The 24,272-nt window shown below is 45.3% G+C and overlaps 1 protein-coding gene across 4 annotated transcripts in view; it reads left to right on the forward strand.

Moving 5' to 3' along the window:
• The window catches only part of CASKIN2 (CASK interacting protein 2), a 105,093-nt gene that overhangs the window by 3,379 nt on the left and 77,442 nt on the right, over positions 1–24,272 (forward strand). For all 4 annotated transcript variants that reach the window (XM_083598074.1, XM_083598073.1, XM_083598071.1 and 1 more), the window contains exon 2: positions 7,951–8,558. In XM_083598074.1, coding sequence (XP_083454200.1) covers positions 8,462–8,558 — 97 coding nt within the window. In that variant the 5' untranslated portion in view covers positions 7,951–8,461. The remainder of the gene's footprint in view (positions 1–7,950; positions 8,559–24,272) is intronic.

Raw genomic sequence — 24,272 nt, forward strand, 5'->3', positions numbered from 1 at the left:
CATGGTCTTCATGCATGGCGAAGGTGGAGGGAACTCCTTGCTCTATCTAAATGGCACCCTTTCTCCTAAACCATCCTAATCTGGAGTTTATCATTAAGCATGGCCCGGCCATTTCCTTATGGTGATTTTCCACTCCTCTGCACTGTAACATCTAGCCATATAATTCCACCCTACTTTGTGGAGAACTTGCTTGCTACTGTCAGATGCCTTCTTTGTTAGAGACTGGGAAATGCTCCGTTTGTATCTCTTGACAGTTCAATGCATCTTTGATCAAGCTCAGACATAATTTTATATTCATGTTCTCCCACCTCACCCCAGTCATTATATTGTATGTGCATCTGAATGCGCATCCTTTGTTACCCAGTACTATAAATTCATCCCCACATTAATTCAAGTATGTGTCTTTTGACTGCCTGAGAGGGGCTGCTCTGTGATCAGTTTCAAGTTGTGACAGAGGGCTTCTTGGATTTTCACTTATCGGTTGTGAGACAAGTAATTCAGCTCTATTGATGTAGCCACTACCATACCTTTTGGGGCATAGATTTACTTTACAATTCAAATTCCAGTGGGTTGTTGTTTTTTGTGGCAGTGTGGAATTCCTCTTAAATATTCTTTTCTTCCTCTTTACTCCCTTCCTGAGTCAAGGTCACTCAGATATTCACTGGGCAGGAGGTCAATTTTATTCCCATCCCAAGACCATTTGAAGATTCAAATCTTTCTATTGTGCCAGATTAACATTTGAAAGGGCCAACCCAGCTATTCTGCCGGTTTATCCTTCAGATGCTGTGAGGATGAGGTGGCAGGGATTATACCTTTTTATCACTTCTGCGTTGGCAATTGAGGCAACAACTTCTGCCTCAGAGCAAAGGTTGTAAACAGCTGAGGCTTCTCAGGGTTGTCAGAACTTGAAGGAAATGGGGATTTGTGTGGTGATGGAAAGTAGAGAGTGTTAAGTTACCGCTACTAATGGGGATTAGTCATTGTTGACTTCAAGCAGTTTATTTGTCCACATCCACCAAGCTCTTCACCTTTCAGTTTATTCTTCCCAAATGAAGAGGAGATGGCCTCAGGAAACAGCAGAAGAGGCAGGTTAGGTATACAGGAAACAGTGCCGCCAGTTGAGCTGTTTTCAGTATTAGGCCTTGTTTCAAAACCAGCAGGTGCCCCCCCTTCTTAAATATACTGTAAGATGCTGATTCCTCTTTCTTCCACTGTGGCTGTGACTGTTCCCAGTTCATCAAGCTTGGTAAGCAACTCCACACAAACCCCAGTCAATTCCAGATAGAAAAGGACTGTCAAGGGATGCGCCTTCATTCAGAATGTTGCTGCTTCACAGAACAAATTCCAGAGCTGCACCGCATTCCTCCTTTTTTTTTTTTTTAAAAAAAAGCAGCATTGTTTTAGAAATCCCCTAGATATCCACAACCTTTTTCAGTTTTCCTCCACCCTTTGCTCCCTGATGCTTCTGGGCTCAGGGGAAGCGACCCAGGAGAGTTATGTAAGAACTTCTAGTGTATATATCATCGCGCTCCAATATCCTCTCAAAGGGGTTGAGAGAAATAGGCCAAGCGCTCAACTAAGTTATTGCTCAGAGTAGGCCTGTTGAAATTAATGGGCTTAACCTAGGCATGCTCCTTCATTTCAATACACTGAAGACAACCCTATATTGTTATTTTTTTTGTTTTACTTTTTTAAACGTTTCATATCACTTTCCCACAGAGCTCAAAGAGGTTTGCATGAAAAATAAAGAAGGCAAGGCATGTAAACAAAAGCAAATAATTATAAATCACAATAAAAGCATATATGAGACTGAGTGCCTCCACGAAATTTAAATCCTTGGCCAAATAGGAAGATCTTACTGTAGATGTGGCCCTTCACAGAACCTCTGGCCCTCCAGATGTTGCGAAGACTCAAGCTCCCATGAACTCCAACTAGTATGGGCAAGAGTGAGGGATGATGGGAGTTGTAGTCCAGTAGCACCTGGGGAGCATTTGGTCTCCCATTTTAAAGTCTTTTTGGGAAGGCATCAATGTTGGAACCATCTTATCTGCTTCTGAGTAAAGGTTTCAAAGTTTGGGGGCCACTGGTGAAAAAGCCCGATCCTTCACCACTGCTAAATAGTGACCTCTGGCCACTGTTACATAGAAAGAATGGATAACGCTGCCTTCTCCCAGGTATGTCATAGATATTTCATAGAATGATAGAGTTGGAAGGGTCCCGGAGGATCATCTAGTCCAACCCCCTGCAATGCAAGAATATGCAGCTGTCTCTTATGGGGATCGAACCTGCAACCTTGACTTTGTCAGCACCAGGCTCTAACCAACCGAGCTTTCCAGCTTCTGACTGAGTCTTCATTGGCAAGTGGGCTTCTGTGGGGACAGATGGATCCATCTAGCTATCACATTTGTACCCTGATCTTCCCTCTAGGAACTCAGGATAGCTTCTCCCCCCCCCCTTTTAGTGCTTCACATTTTTCAGGTGTTTTCAAGGGGTTGGCTTAAAACCAGGAAACACATAATGTAGGAAATAGGTATGTTAAAAAGGGCTAGAAAAGTCGGTGAGGATTTTTGCCCTTTCAGGGTCCAGAAGCCTATGATGCGTTGCCATTATGGCAGGACTACTAACTTGATATCCAAGTTCTTTGGCAAGGACCACCTTGGTAGACCTTCTTTTGAGCCAGGTTTCACTAAAGTTTAGCCACGGAGTCTGTTTTCAACCCTGAAATATGTGAAGTTGTAATTAGATGAGTGCCTCTGAGTGTATACAGAGTACCTTCTGCTTCACAATGAGTAATTCCTATTAGTTCCCATGCATGTGGACAAAATGTGGAAACAAGGGGGGTAGGATTGCCAGACAGGCTTCAACAGCTCCACCTGGTCACTTAAAAACCCCCAACCCAATCAAGCCCTGCATCCTCATGAAGAAGGATTAACTTGCCAAATCTTGTTGGGTTTTCACTTTCCCACCATGGGCACGGCTGCTCTGACACTCTGAAACTCATTCATTACTTGAATCAGCCTGGGAATGACCATATGCTAGTTAACATGCTTTAATCTGCCTGAAATCCTGATGCAACTGGAGTGTTATTTCTGGAGACTGTGTCTATCAGTTCTTAAGAAGGAAAGTGTCTTTTTTCTGCTATAGCAATCCTATAGTTCTATATGGTGTATTACAGGGTCTCTGCCCCCGCCTGGTTTTTTGTAGACCATCTCTGTTCTCATGTAACTTCTGCATGATCCAGGTAGTAAACAGAGGTCTAGATCACTCATCAATTCACATCACTCAAGAAGGACTCTACTCAATTAGACCAGAGGGCTCTCTAGCTTAAGGGACGCGGGTGGCGCTGTGGGTTAAACCACAGAGCCTAGGACTTGCTGATCAGAAGGTCGGCAGTTCGAATCCCCGCGACGGGGTGAGCTCCCGTTGCTCGGTCCCTGCTCCTGCCAACCTAGCAGTTCGAAAGCATGTCAAAGTGCAAGTAGATAAATAGGTACCGCTCCGGCGGGAAGGTAAACGGCGTTTCCGTGCGCTGCTCTGGTTTGCCAGAAGCGGCTTAGTCATGCTGGCCACATAATAATAATAATAATAATAATAATAATAATAATAATAATTTATTTGTACCCCGCCCATCTGGCTGGGTTTCCCCAGCCACTCTGGGCAGCTTCCACAGAGACCAAAAATACACTAAAATGTCACACATTAAAAACTTCCCTGAACAGGGCTGTCTTCTGAATGTCAGGTAGTTGTTTATCGCTTTGACATCTGATGGAAGGGTGTTCCACAGGGCGGGTGCCACTACCGAGAAGGCCCTCTGCCTGGTTCCCTGTAGCTTTGCTTCTCACAATGAGCGAACCGCCAGAAGGCCCTCGGCGCTGGACCTCAGCGTCCAGGCAGAACAATGGGGGTGGAGACGCTCCTTCAGGTATACTGGGCCAAGGCCGTTTAGGGCTTTAAAGGTCAACACCAACACCAACACCAACACACATGACCCGGAAGTTGTATGCCGGCTCCCTAGGCCAATAAAAGCGAGATGAGCGCCGCAACCCCAGAGTCGGTCATGACTGGACCTAATGGTCAGGAGTCCCTTTACCTTTTACTCTCTAGCTTAGCATTCTGTTTCCAGCCTTGGCTAATCAGATACTTCCAGGAAACCCATAAGCAAGAGATGATGGCAAGAGTCCTCCCCCATTGTTTCCCATCAGCACTTGCTATTTAGGGATATATTGCCTCTGAACATGGAGGCTCTACTTATCATGGCTAAGCAACTGATGGACCTATCCTCCTTGAATGTGTCTAGTTCTCTTTTTATTTGCTGCCTCATCACCTGACAACTTGGTACTTCCCATAGTTTTTCCTTCCTGAAGTGGAAATGCTGCAGGGGGGCAGAAAGGAAAATGGTTGGAGGGCAATGGGTTAAGCTCACACACAGAGAGACACACACACATACTTCTCCCATGGCCTTTCTTCACTTCCAACCAGAGCCTTTCAGAGCTGCTTTTTGGTGTTGATGGTGATGGAAACCACTGCAAAACCTCTACCAGCTTGATCACAGGAGTCTGGACATCTGTAGTGTCAAGGGTAGATCACTGCAAAGCAGTCCATATGTGACTTCCCTTATAGTTGCTCCAGAACTTGTTGTTAGCACAGAATGATGCAGCATGGTTGCTTTTAGGATTGAGATCCTGCCAGCATAGTACATATTTGCTTAAAGATCCGCAGTGGCTGCTGATTTGCTTACTGAGCCAAGTTCAAGGTTTTTTTCTATTAGTATATGAAGCCCTTAACAGCTTGGAACCCGTTTGTTTGAGGGATTGCCTTGTCCCACGTGTGCCTGTCTGACCTCCCTCATTCTGCGCAACGTGGGCTTTTATAAGTGCTGTTTGTTCTGCATTTCCAAGAAGTTCATCTTTTCAGTGTGGCAGCACACCTGTGCTTTGGGACTCCCTTGCCTAATAACATTTGGCAGTCATCCTCATTAAGCTGATTCAAAACTTTAATTTCAGCAAGCCTATCTGGACAGAAAATTTCTTGTTCTCAAGTTCTCCTGATTTTATTTGCATACTATTATACAAATACTAGTAGAATGCTGATTATTTCACTGTTTGATTCAGATCGCTTAGAGATTTTGTGGATTAAGTGGCTTATAACACTGTCACTGAAGCAGGTATAAATAACTGCTGCTGTCAGGTAGTAGATGGATCTAGGTACCAGGAATGCAAAAGCACAAATACCTTTGATTTTATTTGTTGCTTAAAGAAGTCAGTTAGTGCCTGTTTGTCTTGTGTGGACAAACTTTGCTGCTGAAATCTGCTACATTTCTAGATCTGAAGAGTCCCTTTAGGATGTACTCGCTAGGTGTGGGATACCAAGGTGGTGGTCTTCGAGACGTTTAGGACTATTACTCCAGGTCCCATCACCCCAAGCCAGCATGACCAGTGGTCAGGGATGATGGTAGTCCACAGCTGCTGGAGAGCACCACAATGGCTGTCCCTCACCCAGATGAAGGTATCAGAGCAGACATTTCTGTAGTATGCACGCTGCTGCCTAATTGTAAGCAGCAAGAAGCAGTATGTTAAGATGGTGGCTGGGAAGTTGCCCTAAATTAGAAGGGAGAGGCGCTTTGTGCATTAGTACATGCAGTTGGGCATTAGATTTGAATGGGCACATCTGGAAGGGCTGAAACTGCATTACAAGAGCATCGCAAAGCAATTAATTTTAGCATCCCAGTGGGTGCAGTGGTGATGCACACACAGGGGTGCCAACTTGAATAAAATATTTGGGGAGCCAATGGCATCAACTGGGGGCAGGGCTGCACACACCATTTGAACGGCAATGCCCATCAACTGGGCATGGGGGAGGCTCAAATATTTTATTAGGGAGGTGAAGGAACCTTGGCCCCAGGAGCACACATGCACAACACGGTTATGATCACCTTGGGTAAGCAGGAGGTGATCTTCTGAAATGGGGAGCTCCCTATGATCATGAAGGCTCCCTGCACAATTTTGAAGTGGGTTGGGGGCAGAGCTACTGCGCTTCTTCCCATGCACCCCCTCCCATCATGTTTTAACACAGCAATACAATAAGTTTTTGGATTCTGAGCATCGCCTCAAAGCCAGATCCACTTTTTGGTAGAAATAGCTCGGTGTGAACGCTGCCTGTTCAAACTGGGACGTTGGTTGAGTCTTTAGAGCAGCCTTGTACTGTTTGGCAACTAGGGAGATGAGTGTGTGGTGAATGTTCTACAGGTGAACATGTTGAACACTTGATAAGTGTGGTTACTGACCTCCATCTCTACCTTTATGATTCCATCTTGATTGCTTTACCTTAAGGCAACCTGTTTATCTGAGGATCTCCCAGTGTTGTGCAAACAACCAGTTCAAGCCCTCCCTAGCTTTAAGGGAGGTTGTGTGGGGGAGCGATATAAAATATAATCTACTCAAGATAAAAATAAAGTCAGCTGCGAGGTGAGGTTGTGTAATTCTTCCCAAGATGCTGTGCCCTAGAAATATGGTGCAATATCACAATGATCAGAGTAATTTAGCTGCTGAAACGGATTAGTGAGGGCAATGATGATGGATTGCCTGCCACCCAAAACCTTTCATTCTATAGCAGAGAATTGACCCCCATTGTAAGAGAATCTTCCCCTGGGCTTCCTTTGGCGCTGTGCTCCGGGCTGTAGTAAATATGTCAGAAATGTACCCAGTTGATCTAATACATTTGCATTTATTGTAATAACTCTGGGATAAAAATTGTGCGTGTGTGTTTTCCTCATGTTCCACATTCTGCGGAGATTACAGCTGCACATTTTCAGAATAAAAAAAAGGGTAACTTGAAACTATCTTTGCTTGCCAGAGCAGTGTCCTGTGGTATCCGACATATCTCAAAACGTGTGTCATGTTCAATCATGGTGGGTGTGTTTACCACTGAATGTTACTTGCAGAACCCAAGGGGCAGCAGAATTCTGAGACTGGTGGGGCAGATGAGACTGTTCACCCACTCACTAGTCCCATTGTTCTGTCCTTCAGTGGCATCTGCTTAGGCACCCCACTCTAACCTGGGGTGTTTATATTTGTTTGGGTATTAAAGGACAATTGGGTGGGAGCAGCCATTGTGCATCAGACAAATTCCACCAAGCCCGACATCCTATGCAGCTCTTGATGTTGTAGAGCCGGAGTAAGGACTGAATGCTATTTCTTGTGTACCAGTTCAAGGTCTATGTAGATGATCTGACTTCTCTCTTTGCATTAAACCTCCAGGGACTTCCAGGTGTTGTCCGACTCTCAGTTCCCACCAGTCCTAGCCAGCACAGTTGATGGAACTTGTAGTCCGTCAACATCGGGGCGGGAGTTGGGGTGCACAGGCTCCTGATCTCTGTACAAAACATAAGCAAAAGTGGCCGCCATGCTGTATTTGAATAATAAGCAAGTGATCTAATGAATGTGCATGGCTGCTGTCACACCGCTGATGATCGAATATCTTGGACAGTTCTTGCAGAATTTGGAACATTGAAACCAATTAGTTTTAAGAGGGGAAGGTTCTAGGACCTCATAGCAGTAACAGGGCAGAATATTTTTTTAAAAACCCGAAGGCATGTGTGGTGCCTCTGCTAAAGTCTTTGAAGATACAGGATAACTAGTGCTGTGTGTAATGTTGGAGGATTAGATTTCTGAGCACAGTTGCCACCACTCCTGGTTTCCTCTCCTTTATCCTCATTAAATCTTCTATGTACTTGTTTTACGAAGCCCAGCTTTCCATCTTGTCTCTGATCTTGGATTTTTCTTTTTCTTAGTAGTTAGTCAGAGTAGCAGAGAAAGTGTGTGCATGCGTACGCATACACAACACACACATATGAACAAAATGAGCAAATTGGAATTCGGGATTTGGTTGGGCGCAAAATTCCAAAGAGTCAACAGCCTTTTTGAAAACAGATTCTGTCCTTCATCTTCACAGGTATCTGAACAACTGCTCAAGTGTTGGCTGCAAACAATCTGGATCTGCAGACCTGAAGCCTCGAAGGATACCTCTTACCTGTGATGGGCCTGGTATTCATCTAGGAAGAACTGGAGATTGCTTGGGACACCCCGGGCTTAGCGAAATATAGCCCCCTGGGTTGCCTGGACCTTTTAACAAACAATTAATTTCTCATTCCTGACTTCTACAAACAGCTGGGATCCAGTCCCTAAGCGCTGAATTACCATCCATTTAATTGACTGAATATTCTTTAACAAGGCCTCAACTCCTCTCCATTCCCTTGTAAAGGAGTGCAACTCCCGGTAGCATTTATCATCATTAACAGAGACTTTTTTATGTACTGTGGGATTTCTGAATATATTTCATTTGTTTGGCTTGCTCCCCCGCCCCCCACTTCTCTGGTGGAGTTTATCTTGACTAGTTATCGCACACACACGCACACGGAGCACTCCGATGGCTTCATAAATCAGAGGAGCAGCTGCCCTTATTCATGATGGGGCGAGAGCAGGAGCTGATCCAGGCTGTGAAAAACGGGGATGTACCTGGTGTGCAGAAATTGGTGGCAAAGGTCAAGGCATCCAAAAGCAGTGAGTATCTCCCTATATCTTATTGCAGCATTCTCCCATGATTGGTCAGCACCCACCAGTGAGATCATAAGAGTCTTGTGACTGTTGGCAAAGAGCTTTTGCAACAAAAGGGATATGCAGTGGCTGGTGGTTGCTTCCAGGCCAAAGGTTGAAAGTAGCAGGCTAGTCTATAATGGGCGAACAGAACCTCTGGAGCATGGGCCACATGTAGACCACCAGTCATCAGATGCTGGATCTCTGTAGCCCATGCATGCCCTCTCTCCCTTCTTGCTGTGATGTACTGAGAAAGAGACTTCCTTTTTTGGGTGTTGCATCATAGAAACCCAGCAAGCTGGCCATGGAGAAAAGAGAGCAGTCTCTTTCTCTGTGGGCAGCTAGTTGCGTTTCCATGCTACACACTGAGAACAGCCCCTTTCTCAGCACACAGCATGGAGAGCCAATGTTCATAGAAGCAATGTTCATAGAAGAAGAGATCCCTCTTTCTCCCAGGGCAGCTCTCTTAGCTCCTGTGCTGGGTCCTGAGAATTCTGGATTCTGGCTAATATGAAGACCACAACCACTTCTCTCCACCCCTCCCTGCCCCTGACTAGAACAAAAGGCACCTTCATGCATACATGGGGCACAGGTACAAGGTGTCTTTACGCAAGTGGAAGACTTGTTGACATGTGCAGCTCAGCTGTTGCATCCCTAGATTGTACACTCATTGAATGTACCATGTGAAGACCCCTAATCAGAGCGTTCAATGTGTGGGTTCCATGAATGCTAGGTCTTAACACAACCGCAGGAGGCAACTGTTGCATGAGCGGGGAACTTTTCTTGCGCTAATTTTATATAAATCCATAGGAGGAGGAACCATAAAATACAGCATGGGCAGGATCTGAGTGTAGAAGTGTAGGATGTGGCTCCAGTTGTTATTGCAGTGGGGTGTGTGGACTGTGAGTTGCAGACTCGGCTCATGTTGCTTCTGATAGCTAATCTGCAATAAAAGGAGACCTTGTCATCGTAGTTGGCCTTGTTTCCGCAACACTTTGCTTTTCTTGGTCCCAACCACTTCCCAAGTGTCAGAAAGCTCAAGTGGTGCAGGAGCTGTGAGCAGACAGGATTCCACAACAATGACAAAGGATACTTTTTTAAAAAGGAAAATTAAAATAGATGCAGTGAGATATCCTTTGTGGTGAAGTGCATTCAGGTTACAGTTACTGTGGGACTTGTTGGGTTTTCTGTTTGGAGGAATGGATCAAGTTAAGAGTCACCCCCCTTCACAGGCGAGAGCAGCCTTTCTCAACCTTGCATCCCTAGAACTTGCTGACAACTCCCATCATTCCTAGCCAGCATGGCCAGTGGTCATTGATGATGGGAGTTGTGGTTCAAGAACGTCTGTGGACCCAAGGTTGAGAAAGACTGGGTTAGAGCTTGTGGATGCAAAGTCATTGACTTAACACAGATGTCTCCTAAACCCACTGAAATCAACGGGCTTGAGTGACTCAGGCACTGCTGGATTGGCTCCAGAAACTTTTTACTTGCCGTAATATTGCATAACAATGGCCAGCAAAGCCACTCACCTTGAAACCTGCACATTAAACAAGTCCTGCTTCTCTAACCTGTTGGTTCTGCCATCCTCTGTTGTGTATCCTCCTAAAGCAGGAGTGGAGGATTTGTGGACCTGTAAATGTTGCTGGGCTGAAACTTCCATCATCCTTGACAATTGGCTAGGCTGGCTGAGGCTTTTGGGAGATGGAGCCCAATAGCATCTAGAGGGGCACAGGTTCCCCAGCCTTGTTGTAAAGAATAGCAGTATAAGTACAGTTGTAGCAGTCTGAATCCTTTGTACACCTGTGGAATATTCCATCTTTCAGCTCCCAGGGAGAGATCTGCTCAGGGTATGGCTGACCTCTAGGGAACAGTAGGAACCTCAACCTGTGACCAGCTCTATGGGTGCTGGTGGGACGGTAGCAGCTGCCCAACCCCAATGAACCATAATCTCCAGATTCAGTAATTCAGCTTTTAGCAATTCTCAGGAAAGAAGAATTTGGGGAAAGTGAGTGTAGGTCTTCCTTATATCAGTCTGTATTGGTGATATGGTGGCTCATTCTCTCTTTGCCTGCCATCTTGGATGTGCAAAATTTTATCAGGAAACATTCGGAGTGTTGGAATCTGCCTGCTACTATTCCTTGATCTACAGCCCAGGTCCAGGGCTTCATTTGACCCAGTCAGAGCTCTGCCTTCTCTCTCCTTCATAAACTTTGGTTGGCAACCCGCATCTAAAACGGGGGCCCTGTGTTGCTAGTTGCCTTTCCCTGTTGCGGATGGAAGGTTTGGATACTTAATTTTCTTTAGTCCTTTCAGTGTTATACTTAGGTGGCTGACTCTGGGCTTGAGTCTTGTGGACCACAGTTCAAAACAAACCATGTTTGTTTATTTGTTTAATCAAAAGAAACAATTTGGTAAGAGTAAGAGCAGCTTGGGTTCATGCATTCATTAATAGGAAACAGTAACTGGACTGAGGATTAAAAAAGGAAAAAACCAGGAGGAGATAAAAGCGCCTGGGTCAAGGGCTGCAAAGCTTCTTCTGATTGAGAAAAGGATGTAAGGAATTTCCCTGGTGCTGGGTTTAAAGAACAGATGCTTTGGCTACCCAAAAGCTACATCTGGGGGACATTCTCAAGGCTCTGACACAAGAAGCCGGATTACATAGAAGGATACCAGTGAGGGCTAAGGCACTGCTCAGTGGTTTTGTGGCCGATATAAGGGATTTGGGTGAGAATTTAAAAATAATCTGCCAGGAAAGAGATTGGGGGATGGGGCTGTGGGTGGCGAGAGTCTGCTAAGGCGAGCGTGCTAGCGAACCTTCCCAGAATAATTTCTTTACACCTGCTTTGAAGCGGCTGGGAATAAAGGGGTGAAAAGACTCGTTCCAGTTTTGTATTCCATGACATAATGCTAGGGGTCGCGCCATCCTTTTTTGGCCAATGGGCACCTTTGAACTTTTGAAAAAACACTGTGGGCACCAGTCACAAAATGGCTGCCACAGGAGGAACGGCATAATGCTTAACACATTTTGGTGTGTTTACAAAGTATTTGAAGACGCAAGAAAGCGAACTGGACTCCTTGGCTGGCTTTGAATAAACATTCACAAACTTTTTATTGATAATAATCAGCTAAATAGTTTGAGGATCTATACAACTTTGTAACGTGCAGAAAACAGCATTCTCAGAGAAACCAAAGACTGGACCTGAGGGAAGCCGGGGGGTGGGGTTTTGTGGGGTGGGGGAGGAAAAATGGGGGGGGGATAAGGATGATATCTTTTTGGTTAATATGTTTTGTTTTAATCGTGAATAAAATTTTTTTAAAAAACCAACAACACATTTTGGTGTGTTGGATAATAGCCACTGGCAGATACTGAGTTTAAGTGCATAAGTGTCAAATATTGGCTGTATGTAGAATTTAAAAAATTAAGGGTGATAGAAAGTGATGCCCTTTGAAGTTAAAAGGCAGCTTGGCTGAGGCATCTCTTAAATAGCAGTATGATGGGCCTTTCCACCGAGAATGAAAGACACAAATATGTTTGGATTGTATCTATAGGCCTTTATACCTAATCACCTAAGGGCTCTTTATAGATGGATCCTGGATTAAGGGTGCCAATGGACAACCTCAGTGGTGGGTAACCAGTAGTCCTCCAGATACTTTGGGGCTAAAACTTCTCATCAGTTCTAGCCAGCATGACCAGTGGTCAGAGGCGAAGGGAGCTTCTTATCCCACAGCAACTGGAGGGCTACAGGTTCTCTGCCATGGCCTTCTGAATTTTTTCTTACCAAAAGAAGCTACAGTCGTACCTCGGTTTACATACGCTTCAGGGTACAGACGCTTCAGGTTACATACGCTTCAGGTTACAGACTCCGCTAACCCAGAAATAGTACCTTGGGTTAAGAACTTTGCTTTAGGATGAGAACAGAAATCGTGCTCTGGTGGCGCGGCGGCAGCAGGAGGCCCCATTAGCTAAAGTGGTGCTTCAGGTTAAGAACAATTTCAGGTTAAGAACGGACCTCTGGAACGAATTAAGTACTTAACCCAAGGTACCACTGTACTCTGCTTCTTTGGGACGGGACAGTGCTGCAGTTCCTTTGACAGCAGGGGTGGCGGTGGCAGGTTCAGCCCCCACCCTCCCGAAAGCCTTCTGTTCCTGATCCCTTACGATTCTCACTCATCCCCAAAACGGCACATACAAAGCAGAATGTTTGCCGCATTTTGCCGCTCATTAAAGCGCCTCTTTCCATATGACAGGCCGAGATGCTGAGTTTTTTAAAATCCCTCTAAGAGTCCTTCTGCTGTCTCAGTGGATTCAGCGCTGCGTCTCTCTGATTAGCCCTCGGGGATCGCGTGTGTCTAAAAAAAGTCGCTGCACGTAACCGAGAATCAAGAGCCAGTCCCGGCAATGGGAACTTCAGGGACACGTAGTTTTAATATTCAACGGGCATTTTCTCTGGGAGAGAGAGCGTGGCTTGGAAAATGTAGCTCCGCAAATGGGTCACAGCACCTATTATTGGGTGGACCTGTGGGAACTGTGGGCAGTGGCCTATTGGGGGTGGGTGGGCAGCAGTGGACGGTTTGTTTTCAGCCTGCAGCTGTGCTCTGGGACAGGGAAGCAAGGGTGCTTTCCCTGGTTCAGATAATTCAACTGGAGGAAAGGGGGATTCTTCTTCAAACCTTGCACCTTCGCTGAGGAGAGAGCCCTTTTGACCCTGCCGAGTTGCCATAGGAGCTGTCACCCACAGCAGCAGCAGAAGATTCTCCCCTTTTAAAACAACAACAACAACACAAACTTCTTTCTTTCCCTCTGTCAGCGTCTGAATGCAGCGGACTTTAATTGAAATTGTTAAACGACCCGTCAAGGCTTTGGGCTTTCTCCCTGATGATCAATCAGTTTTTCGGCTGGACGCGCTTATTAACAATGGGCCAGTTGGCTGGGCTGGGGTGAGCCCTGTATCCTCAGAGGAGGAGGGAAGGAAATAGGACTCGGGCTTTAGATTCCTGGGGGAAGAGGCAGCAGCAGTCGGTGGCTATTGTCCCTCAGAAAGGACAATGTCTGGTGAGCCTTTTTGGAGGGGGGGAGGGGTTTTTTAATTCAGTCCGCTCATGAGAGCAGGGTCTTTCTGAAGCTTGTCAAAGGTTTCAGTTGTTTTCAGGGAATACACATTCCTCTTTGCATATCCCCTAAGCGTCTCGCGAAACTTCCCTACATGTAATTGCAGGAACTTGTAAGGAAGAAGTGGTCAAATGTAATCCTTAAAAATATGGGAAGGAAGACTTGGAGTGCCTCTTGGGCAGTATACACACAATACATTTTAAGTGCACATCCCCAGAGAATCATATGAATCATCTAATTTACTCCTCACAGAGCTACAATTCATGGCTGCCTTAACAAACTACAGTTCCTAGGTTTCTTGGGTGGGTGTGTGTGTGTTCTTTAAATATATGTTGTGTGCACACAGCCTTAATCTCATGGCTATGTTGTGCTTATATCTACTGCTGATTCACAGTGACTCTTTTCATGAGTTGCCATAAATTTTGTGACCTTTCTGTGTGGGATTTCCCCCTCTGAAAATACTGTTGTTGCTGTTCTTCCATTGGTCTTCGCACATGCTGCTTGATCATCACTGGGGGCTTTGTGTCTGAATAGATCCCATGATGGGATCTGAATGGATCCCATCTCTAGTCTTCCAAATTATTGTGGAGAAGTGACTAAGATCATCAGAAAACGCATAACCACTTGGGAGATTTTCTCAGTGTATCAGAAAGGAGACTGCCCTAATGCTTTCAGAGTTATCATTCTCAAGTGAAGGACTCAAACTGACATCAGAAACAAAGCACCATGCTTTCAACCACCTGTTTCTGTTCTGTCTGAGTAGCTACTGTGAATGAAAGCGTGGTTTTGAAATTCACCAGAGTTTTAGGCAGAAGGCAAAAAGTGAGATTTGAGAGTGCTTCCAGGATGCTCAATCAGACAACCGGTGTGAACAGTTTCAATACCTAGGTATTGCAAACTGATCAACTAATTTCAAGGCAGCGTTCTCTGATGTGTTGACTTAACAACTGCTGGTGGAAGGAGACTGGAAGCTTTCAAATTAGGGACTGTAGGAGGCACTGCCAGTTTTTGTGTGCTCTGCCCACACTGGTAACAGACACCAGGAATGTGTGTAAGTGCTTTTCCTCCCACTGTCATAAGTGAACCAGCTAAAAGTAGTGCAAGCACTAAAAGTTAAAGGAAGGAATGAAGAATTTCATATATTCTGCAAGGGCAAACCTGGCTTTGCCGCAAGTGGTACACTCAAGAGAGGAAGCTGCAGCTAATGCTGTTCCTTCAGGAGTGTATCCATATGAATCCCATGTTGCTTTGTTTGCAAACACAGGTTTCCCACGTTAGCACATTATGCTTTTAGGTGTACATTTAAAACATGGTTCTCAGGTGTGCATCTAAAAAGCATGACATGTGAAGGAGCTTTTCCCCATCCTTTGGGAGTGCTAAAACAGGACATTTAATATGAAGCACTTATCTGATAGAGGTTAGGTGAAACCATTGTGCTTTGACCGCTGTTCCTGCTACTTTATTTGAACTAGTACTTCTTGCATTTGCACATTACCTTTCCATGGGTGCATGTGAAATGTCTTAAATAGACACTGGAAAACGTTCCAGTTTGGGATCAACAGTCTGCAGCAGGCGAACTTCAATGAACCCTGTGTAGATAAGATCGCAGGTGTGTGTGATTCAGCATGCTCAACACCATTCACAAATCTTTCCACCCATTAGCACCACAGCAAAATCTTCCTGGGATTTCAGCTTTTGGTGTGAATGTCTGATCTGTTTGCATGCCTTATAAATGCAGTTGTGTGTGCTGATTCTTTTGCTTGTTCTTCTGCAGCACCCTAGTTATTAAATGTTTGCTTTGTTCCATTCCTACATAAAACTCTTATATGCTGCATTGGTTGTCAGAATATCAAATTGAAGAACCTTCCCCAGCCCTAGTGCCCTCCAGATGCTTTAGTCTACAAATTCCATCAGTTCCAGCTACCATAGCCAAGAGCCTGGGATGATGGAACTTTTAGTCCAACAATATCTGGAGAGCCTGCATAGTTGGGGGAGTCTAATCTAGGGAGGTTCTGTGCGCTCCTTCTCTGCTGTAGGAGGAATCTGTTATCCATCATGGGAGGCACTTCTCATAAGGAGGGGGGGTGTTCCAGCAGGATATGTTTCTTTCTAAATTCCAGAGGTCTCAGATATTTCATGAAATACTCCCTTGGCTGCAAGAATGAGTCCTCCTGTCTCTTGGAACACCTACTCTCCATAAAACAATTGTAGTATTTCCGTTTGGGGATGTAAAGCCCGCTGCTGCTTGTGGTAGTGAAACTAAGGAAGGGAATTTATATTTAGTTCATTCTCATACAAAGAAGCAGATGGGAACAACTGCAGAGCTTGCTTCAGAAACACCCCACTCTACACAGTGCACACAATTCCAGATGAAGGAGCAGCTTCAGGAATCAGTGTAATTTTGTAGATCTTAATAAGAGCAGAAGTCTAGTAGATCTGAAGCTCCAGTAGTCCCCAGTCAGTGGGTATATTAATTAGAGCAAGGGTGGGCAGTTAATAGATCAGGATGGGATCTACAGGTTATTCTCTGGGTGATTTGCAAAAAACACACAATGTTTTCTAGGTTACTGAAATGAAAACGGACTTTTGTGTAAATGGATTGCGAAGACAGCTCAGTTCTGATGCTCAGAATTTATTTCCTGTACTTAGAATGTGCACAGAGACAACCAGTCCTTTAAATCTATGTCTTTTGCACTCTGCTCTCATTGGGAGATTTTGGGGCTCTAGTAAAACAACAATAACAAGGTAGATCCATCAGGCTTGAAGTCTGTCCACCTCAGGCTTAGGGAAACCTTAATTCACATTCCCCAATTGTTTAATCAAAATTGGCCTCTTTTAAGGACTTTACTCTTCAGTGTATTTCCTAGTGAATTTGACATCATTTGGACAGTCACAATTTTGTCTGGGGTATTTTTTAGTTAGCCCCCCTCCCCAAATGTAGGGCCTATGGAAAGCTTTCTGTTATAATATTTCATATCACGGGCTGATTCAAACCAGCCAAAATTGGAAAGAGATGAATGTTGGTATGACTGTTCAAATTAAGCCTAATTTCACCAAATTCCATAGGATTCCGTTTAATTTTCTGATTTTTAGATTGCGCCTCGATACCCTACAATATGTGACACAGAAAAATGTACTGCATCAAGCAGGGGAGCCTTTTGTACTTAGAACTGCTTGCTGTCCCTGTGTAGAAAAAATGTCATTATTTCTTTGCATGTGTGATTTGAATGGATGCACATTTAAATATATCACTGATTAACATTGTGGAAGAGTTCCTTAAAGCAAGCAAGCAGGAACCAGCCAGGAGGTGAAAACTGCAAAGACAGTTTAAAAACCCAAGGTTGTGATCACATTTTGTAGCATTGCGGTGGGCCAGGTAACTTGCCTTCAGCATATCAAAGTAGGCAGTATTAACCCAGCAAGTGCATTCATAAGGAGCAAACACTGGGGTCAGGAACCAACAGCTTTTAGATCAAATGCATACCCTCCAAGTGTCCTGATTTTCCAGGGACAGTCCCGGAATTACAAAAACCATCCCAGCTTCTGATTTGATCCTGGAATGTCCCTATTTCCCCTGCCGGTGCTTATCCCGAGTGGCAGCAGTGGCAAGAGAGCATCTCGTTGACTCTCCATGGTGAACGACGGTATCATGGCATTGAGTCTGAGGATTCTATTGGAGTTTTCCCAGAAAAAGAGATAGACAGGCAACAATAAGCACTGAAGCATCCCTGTTTGGGATGCTGGCTGGCTTCTATGCTGGAACTGGCTGCAACTGCCCACCACTCTGCAGGGGCCAACAGAGGGACTTTGTCCTCTGTTTAGCACATCTTAATGATGGGAGGAGCCTCTCTCCCTGCTGAGTCAAAGGCCACAGGGATGTGGGCTTTTGCTTAGAGAGCTCCTCAGCCTCTCTCAGTCGAAATGTGAGTGGGGAATGGAGAGAACACACAAAGTTCATTTACTAGGTTAAACAGACTGCTAAACAGCAAAAACAAAACGAAAACTTACTAGGTCACCCCGTCCTTGAGGTAATGTTCAGGAGGGTCGCCATGGTACGTATGCTATGTTTGGTTTTGTCCAGACAGCTTGTGTTAAAATGCTCCAGAGTCTCTAGAGCTCCTGAGATGTATATTAAGTCATGGTGTGGCTGTGAACCCCTCTATTTGCGTTAGGGATAAGGGCTCACCCTTCTGTGTAGAAGCTGGTTAAATCTCCATCCATTAAAATCCCATCTCGGAGGTCTAATCTTTAGTGCTAGGCAATCTGCACACCCCTTGTGCGATTAGGTTCAGCAGTTCCACAACTGGCAAACAAACCCCCTCTTCAGATCTGAGTGACAAGGAGGGGCAGGGCAGGGAGTTTCAGGAAAGAGCCATAATAGTGTCTGGAAATCGATGACAACTGAATTGTGCTTTATCGGCCTTCTTCCGCTTCTCCACTCTGACTGTGCCCCACCGGTGGGGGGTTTCCATCCAGCGGTTGCTGAGTTGTGTGCCAGCAGTCATGTCCACTTGGCATTCTCTCCTCTCTGAAATCCAAGGTGCCCCCTGCGATGGGTTAGACCCCTAGCTGACAGCAGTCATTAAAAAAGGGCCACTTCTTTTTTGCAGGCTGTGTATGTGTGAGTGAAAATGAGCCAGGCCTAAGAATTAGAATTTGAAAAGAAACCAGGTGAAATTAGATACAGTGGTACCTCGGGTTAAGTACTTAATTCGTTCCGGAGGTCCATACTTAACCCAAAACTGTTCTTAACCTGAAGCACCACTTTAGCTAATGGGACCTCCTGCTGCCGCCACGCCGCCGAAGCACAATTGCTGTTCTCATCCTGAAGCAAAGTTCTTAACCTGAAGCACTATTTCTGGGTTAGTGGAGTCTGTAACCTGAAGCATATGTAACCTGAGGTACCACTGTATTTCTGATTTCTTCCTCTCCCTCTCCACCTTGCACCTTGAGGTTTGCTATAGTTGGGAAAAGAGCCATCTATTTCTCTGCACCACCACCACCCCCCTTCTACTTTAGCAGTGCTACCCAGATCAAGGGCTAGGCTTCCTTTGATGGGCCTAAAATCAGCAGCACCATGTCCCCAAGGCCAGCACAATAAGATAAGCTCCTTCAGCTAATGCTGTATCACAGAGAGTGAGTGGGAGTGAGAGAGGCTCAAAAAGAAAGTCTGCTCCAATCTAAAGGAAGAGGGGTGAGCAAGGTTCTTGCTGGTCATGTTCTCTTGTCATCTTTCTTACTGGGTCCCTTTGGACTGTTAAATCTAAAGTGAACCATACTGTTTGCCCAAACAGTGGGCTTTGCTCCTCCCTTGGTGTGAGTGGGTAAACAAACCATGACGGGGATAGCTTAGCATGACATCTGAACAAGGAGCTGTGGTTTATTTCATCCTTGCAAACCACTGTCACTAGCCAGCCTTAATTCATTGTTTGTTGTTGGGCTTAGGCTGTTGTAGTTTGTTAGAATGAAGCAAACCACAGTTTTGGGTTTGGGCTTCACACTAACACTATCCTCCTTTCAGTTTGTTTACCTGTTTGCTAGGGATGGATGAGAAATTTGGGTTTGCGTGTTAATGTGAATCTCTTAATCTGCATTTCCTGAAACAATATGTGAACTGAAACACAGCTATGCTTCTGAAAGTCACGCTTTTCTGAATTTTGCAATGCAGATCTCCAGCCAAACAAATCTGTTCAAAAATGTGTATGTTGGGGTAGCATATGCACAAACATGCATATATTAGTGAAAATGCAAAAAATACATTATATTAGAGAAGACTGATTGCAGAAGAGTGCATGCTAGCCTTACAAATACATATATCCTCAGAGAAATTCTCACTAAGATACTGATGAATTTTCATGAGGATTTTTTTTTAATGCAGATAAGGAACTGTGAATTTAACTTAAGACTGGAACAACGAGAAACCGAAATGGGCCAAATCTGTTCTTCCCTACAACTTGTAGGAAAGGAAAAGCCAAACATTCCTGTTTAGATAACTCTACCCAGATGCTTATAAAGTTGAGGTAACCTTAATCTATTTCAGAATTTTAACTTTTGTATGTTTTAAAAGTAGGGCTGTAAATTTGCCTTGCTTTTTCTGCTTTGCCTTTTGTAAATCACTTCAAGGTTTTCTTACACTCAAGCTGTGTATCAATTTAATGAAATCAATCAATCAAGCGCTTACGCTGTATGCAGCACTGCATAGCTCCTGCATGGGATGGTTTACTAAGCCATAGTCAAGTGGATTGTTGTTACGGGCAGTCACCTAGCCCAGAGGAGAGCCACTGTGTAGTGGACCGAGATCTTTCTCTGTGGCAAGGCTGCCACGAGCATCGTAGCACTGTTGGCTTTGGGCTGGCAGGCTCCAAAGCAGGAGGAGGACGACAAAACGGGAGTGGGAGGCTGAATGGTGAGAATGGAGGGCCGGAAATCTCCCCTTTCCACCTTGACTTCCATTGTTTGTAAAAAGGGAGCAGGGATGCCAGCTCTCCCTGCAGCTTTTATCCAGAGCAGAGAGCCTTGGTGGAGGATGGGGAAGTCTTGGCGCAACCAAGGAGGGAGGCAGAACTGGAGCTTGAACTGCAGTCTTATTGCCTAGATCCAAACACCTCCTTCTTAGAAGGGAGCAGGCGCACTCACCCCGACAGAGCACATGGCATTCCCACATGTGAGCGCATCATGCCTCAACTTTAAAAGCTTGGTGGGTGGAGCATGGAAACTTGTTGGAACACCTCTGTCGCTGCCATACAGTTCTGCACCTCTTGCCCTACTCTGGAATTCCTGAACCATGACTCCTGATCTTGTGTTTGCTGAGCCTAAACTGTTGTTTGCCTGAGTACAAATCTCTTTCTTACATCTTAAGAAAGTAGTAAAAGATGTGGGAGCCAGGACATGGGCCAGCCCTGTTCTGCAGCAGTTGAAGCAACCTGCAACGGGCAGGGGGTTAGAAGAAGGGCAGCCATTGATGTTTGAATGGTGCACAGAAGACATTTTCAAGTGGGGGCAAGGACATTTGGGCTGCAGTTCAAGCGGCATGATATCTGCCTTGCATATATGCTTCTGACTGTTAATGCTTCTAACTGCATATTACACACAGCTTATAAAACCATGCTTCATTACGATGGGTAAAGAAGCCTGTCTGTTGCAGGCATGCTTGTGGGTGGCAGTGCACTTGTGTGCACTCTTGAGGAGAGTGACGGGTGCGTTGTGCCCCCTGCACATCCCCATCAGTGGAGTAGCAGAGGCTAGGCCGCCCGGTGTCATGGGCAGAGAGCCAAGATGCCTCGCTGTAGCTGTGCCACCAAGTGCAGTTTTCTTATTAATTTGTAAATGGCATTTATTCCCTTGGGGAGCTCTCTTGCACACCTGAACCCTGCAGGGAACAGGATCAATCTCCCTGCACACCACTTGATGCGTGGGGCTGTCAATCCTGTCCTATTCCGTTAAAAGGGCTTCTCAGGTACCCCAAATCCAGCTGGCTGTTAGGTATTTGGAAACCACTTAGAGTTCAAATGCAGCTGCTGAGAACTGTTTGCCACTGTCTAAAGACTGTGTAGCCCTAACCTGACCTGGGCTCCACTTCTTGGTTGCATGAGAAAGTGACATAATTCCAGTAGTGACATTTACATGCCAGTAAAGAGTACCTGGCTGGCCACATGCCTCTGGAGGCATTTGGTGGTGACGACCATGATTTGTTGTTCTGCCACAGTACCTGGCAGTCAGAGGTGTACTTCCTTCAAATATGGAGGTTCGCCACTGGTGCTTCCATTCATTCTTGAGATAGTAACTCGCAGTGTTGTGACGTAGCCCAGTAGTCTGACAAAGCCACTTTACCGCATGAACAACAAAGGCAAAAGTCTCCTTAGGGTGCCTTTTCAACCATTGTGCAAATTGACCCAAAGGCATGGTAATGCTAGTAATAGAATCATAGAATTGTAGCATTGGAAGGGACCACGAGGGTCACAACTAATCTACGGCAACGATCAGGCTAAGATGCCCAGACTTGCTGACGGGTCCAGGAGCAAGCAGGGAAAAAAGTGGAGGCAGTTATGGGATACAAAGGGAAAGTGCTAACACAGCAGCTTGGAGCCCCAACATTGCACACCCTATTTATAAATGGTGTGACTGTTATATCTTTGATATATCATTTGCCTGATAATAAATGCTGGAAATGTAAGGAGGTTGAAGGTACATTCTTTCACCTTTGGTGGACGTGCCCAAAGATTAAGGCTTTCTGGGAGATGATTTATAATGAAATGAAAAAGGTATTTAGGTATACCTTCTCGAAGAAACCAGAGGCTTTTCTCTTGGGCATAGTCGGCCATTTGGTGCCAAAGAAGGACAGAACTTATTTTATGTATGCTACAACGGCAGCAAGAATACTTATAGCAAAGCACTGGAAGATGCAAGATCTACCCACTCTGGAAGAATGGCAGATGAAGTTGATTGACTGTATGGGACTGGCAGAAATGACCGGCAGAATCCGCGACCAGGGAGAAGAGTCGGCAGAAGAAGATTGGAAGAAATTTAAGGACTATTTACAGAAACATTGCAAAATTAATGAACTTTGAAAGATGCTGGATTGAATTTATGTGGTCTCTAGCTGTTATGATAAAAAGAACTGGGATAAATATTGTTTAAGTTATAAAATTTAAGAAGTTGATTGGAAAATAAGGTGTTAGTTAAATGGAATGTTAAGAGATTAGGATTTGCTGAATAAACAATTTGAACTAGAAAACAAGAAGGGGAGGTATGAGGAAGTCAAGGAAACATGTTATTGAAAATTGATATTGAAATTGATTTGTTTTTAATATCTTTTTTTTCTTCTTTTTCTTTTTTGTTTGTATAAAATTGAAAACTTGAATAAATATTTATAAAAAAAATATATAAATTGTGTGACTGTTATTTACTTGCCCATCGGACCCTGTGTTGGAGTAATTGCTTTTAGGAGCAAGTAGGAGAGGACGATGGATGAATGGACAACTGTAGCACAAGTCTCTGTGACCTTGCTATTTTACAGAGGTGGTTGGCTTACAACTCCCAGCTTCCCTAGACATCAGCCATGGAGGCTGGGGCTGATGGGAGCTGGAGTCCAACGACATCTGAAGAGCCACACATTCGCTATCCCTGTGTTAAAGCGACGGCTGCAGCTTCCAGGCCAGGCGTTGGCAACCCTACCAGCTCAACCTCATTGGCTCCCTTGTGCTTTTGCATGAACATTTCATGACGTTGAGGGCAGCCGAAGGAGCAGGAATGTTTCTCTGTTGCTTGCCATTGGGAGGGAAAGAGTCGGAAGAACGCTGCTTTCATTCATCAGGTTCTGTATTGTTGTTGAACGGAGCTTCCATTTGACAGCCCAGCCGGAAGGAGATGGCTTCATCTGGAATGGGCTCCATGGAATGTTTGGTGCAGTGCAGACTATTCCCCAGTCAGGCTCTGAAAAGAGTTAAATCTGCCAAGATACTTTGGATTCCTATACACTCTCTGTATGTGTATGTGCGCGTGCATGTTTAAGAGTGCTCAGCCTGCCTTGGCAGTGAGCCAGTGCTGGAGTTGCTGCTGCTGAAACAAACTATGAAAGTGCAAAAATCCCCCTGTTTTGACTGCTGGAGTCAGAGAAGGAAAGTGGGGGGTGAACCCCGCCTCCCTCCTCGAATAGGAAGGTGGGTGCACGTGGGCTCCCCACCTTCCAGTTCAGATTATGGGTTTGGAGCCAGAGTTCTGAAGCCAGGGGGGTGGCACTTTGTAGGTGGAAGCCCCACCTGTGTTAGTAAGGCTCTCCAGCGGTTTTTAAGCCTGTCTGGAAATGCCCGCTGCCTCCCGGCAACTGCTCTAGCTTAGCAATCCGATCTCCTGGCAGTGGTGTCGATGATATCACCCCAATCAAGGGATTAGAAGAAAGCCAAGGAGCTATGCAACTCACGTGTCAGGCAGGAGCGTGTGTGAGCGCGCATGAGAGAGAGAGAGAGGAGACCTTAGCAGCCAGCGATAAGGGGAGAACTACACTCCCTGGCGCCGTTTAACAAGAGATAAAGAGACAAAGGAGCACCTATTCTTCCTCCTTTCACGCCACCATAGGCTGCGGCAGAACATGTAAAAAGATACTTCAGGGGCTGGAAGTCACTGTACACATCGTGCTCCTCCAGTGACCCTCATCTTGTACCTTCGGAGCATGAATCCACCTGGTGTTGCCCAGAGTTGAAGGGTCCAGTTTGTAGTTTCAAAAGTTGGCTGACCCTTCTGGGTCCAGGGGAGGAGCAGCTGTTGCCAAGTGAATACTGAAACAAATAATTGACAAGGCCGCCTTGACTCTGTGGGGCCTTAGCAATGGGTTGCCTTTGGGGTAGAGGGGAGGCCTGTGCTTCTGCATAGCTGCCCTTTGACTCGTCCTCAGCAGAAGTGGTTGCATAAATATATTTCTGGGTCCAACTTTTGCAAGATAAAGGTCACTGCGTACTCCACCGGGAGCTGGCTTTTGTGTACACAACAATGGGAAAGTAAGGCTGGCCTCTCTCTGCAAAGAACTTGCTAGTTGCCTTGCTTTACCATACAACTCTGCTACTTGCGAGCATGGG

The sequence above is a fragment of the Podarcis filfolensis genome, assembly GCF_964270895.1.
Source record: "Podarcis filfolensis genome assembly, chromosome: 2".
In the NCBI taxonomy this organism is placed as follows: Eukaryota; Metazoa; Chordata; class Lepidosauria; order Squamata; family Lacertidae; genus Podarcis; species Podarcis filfolensis.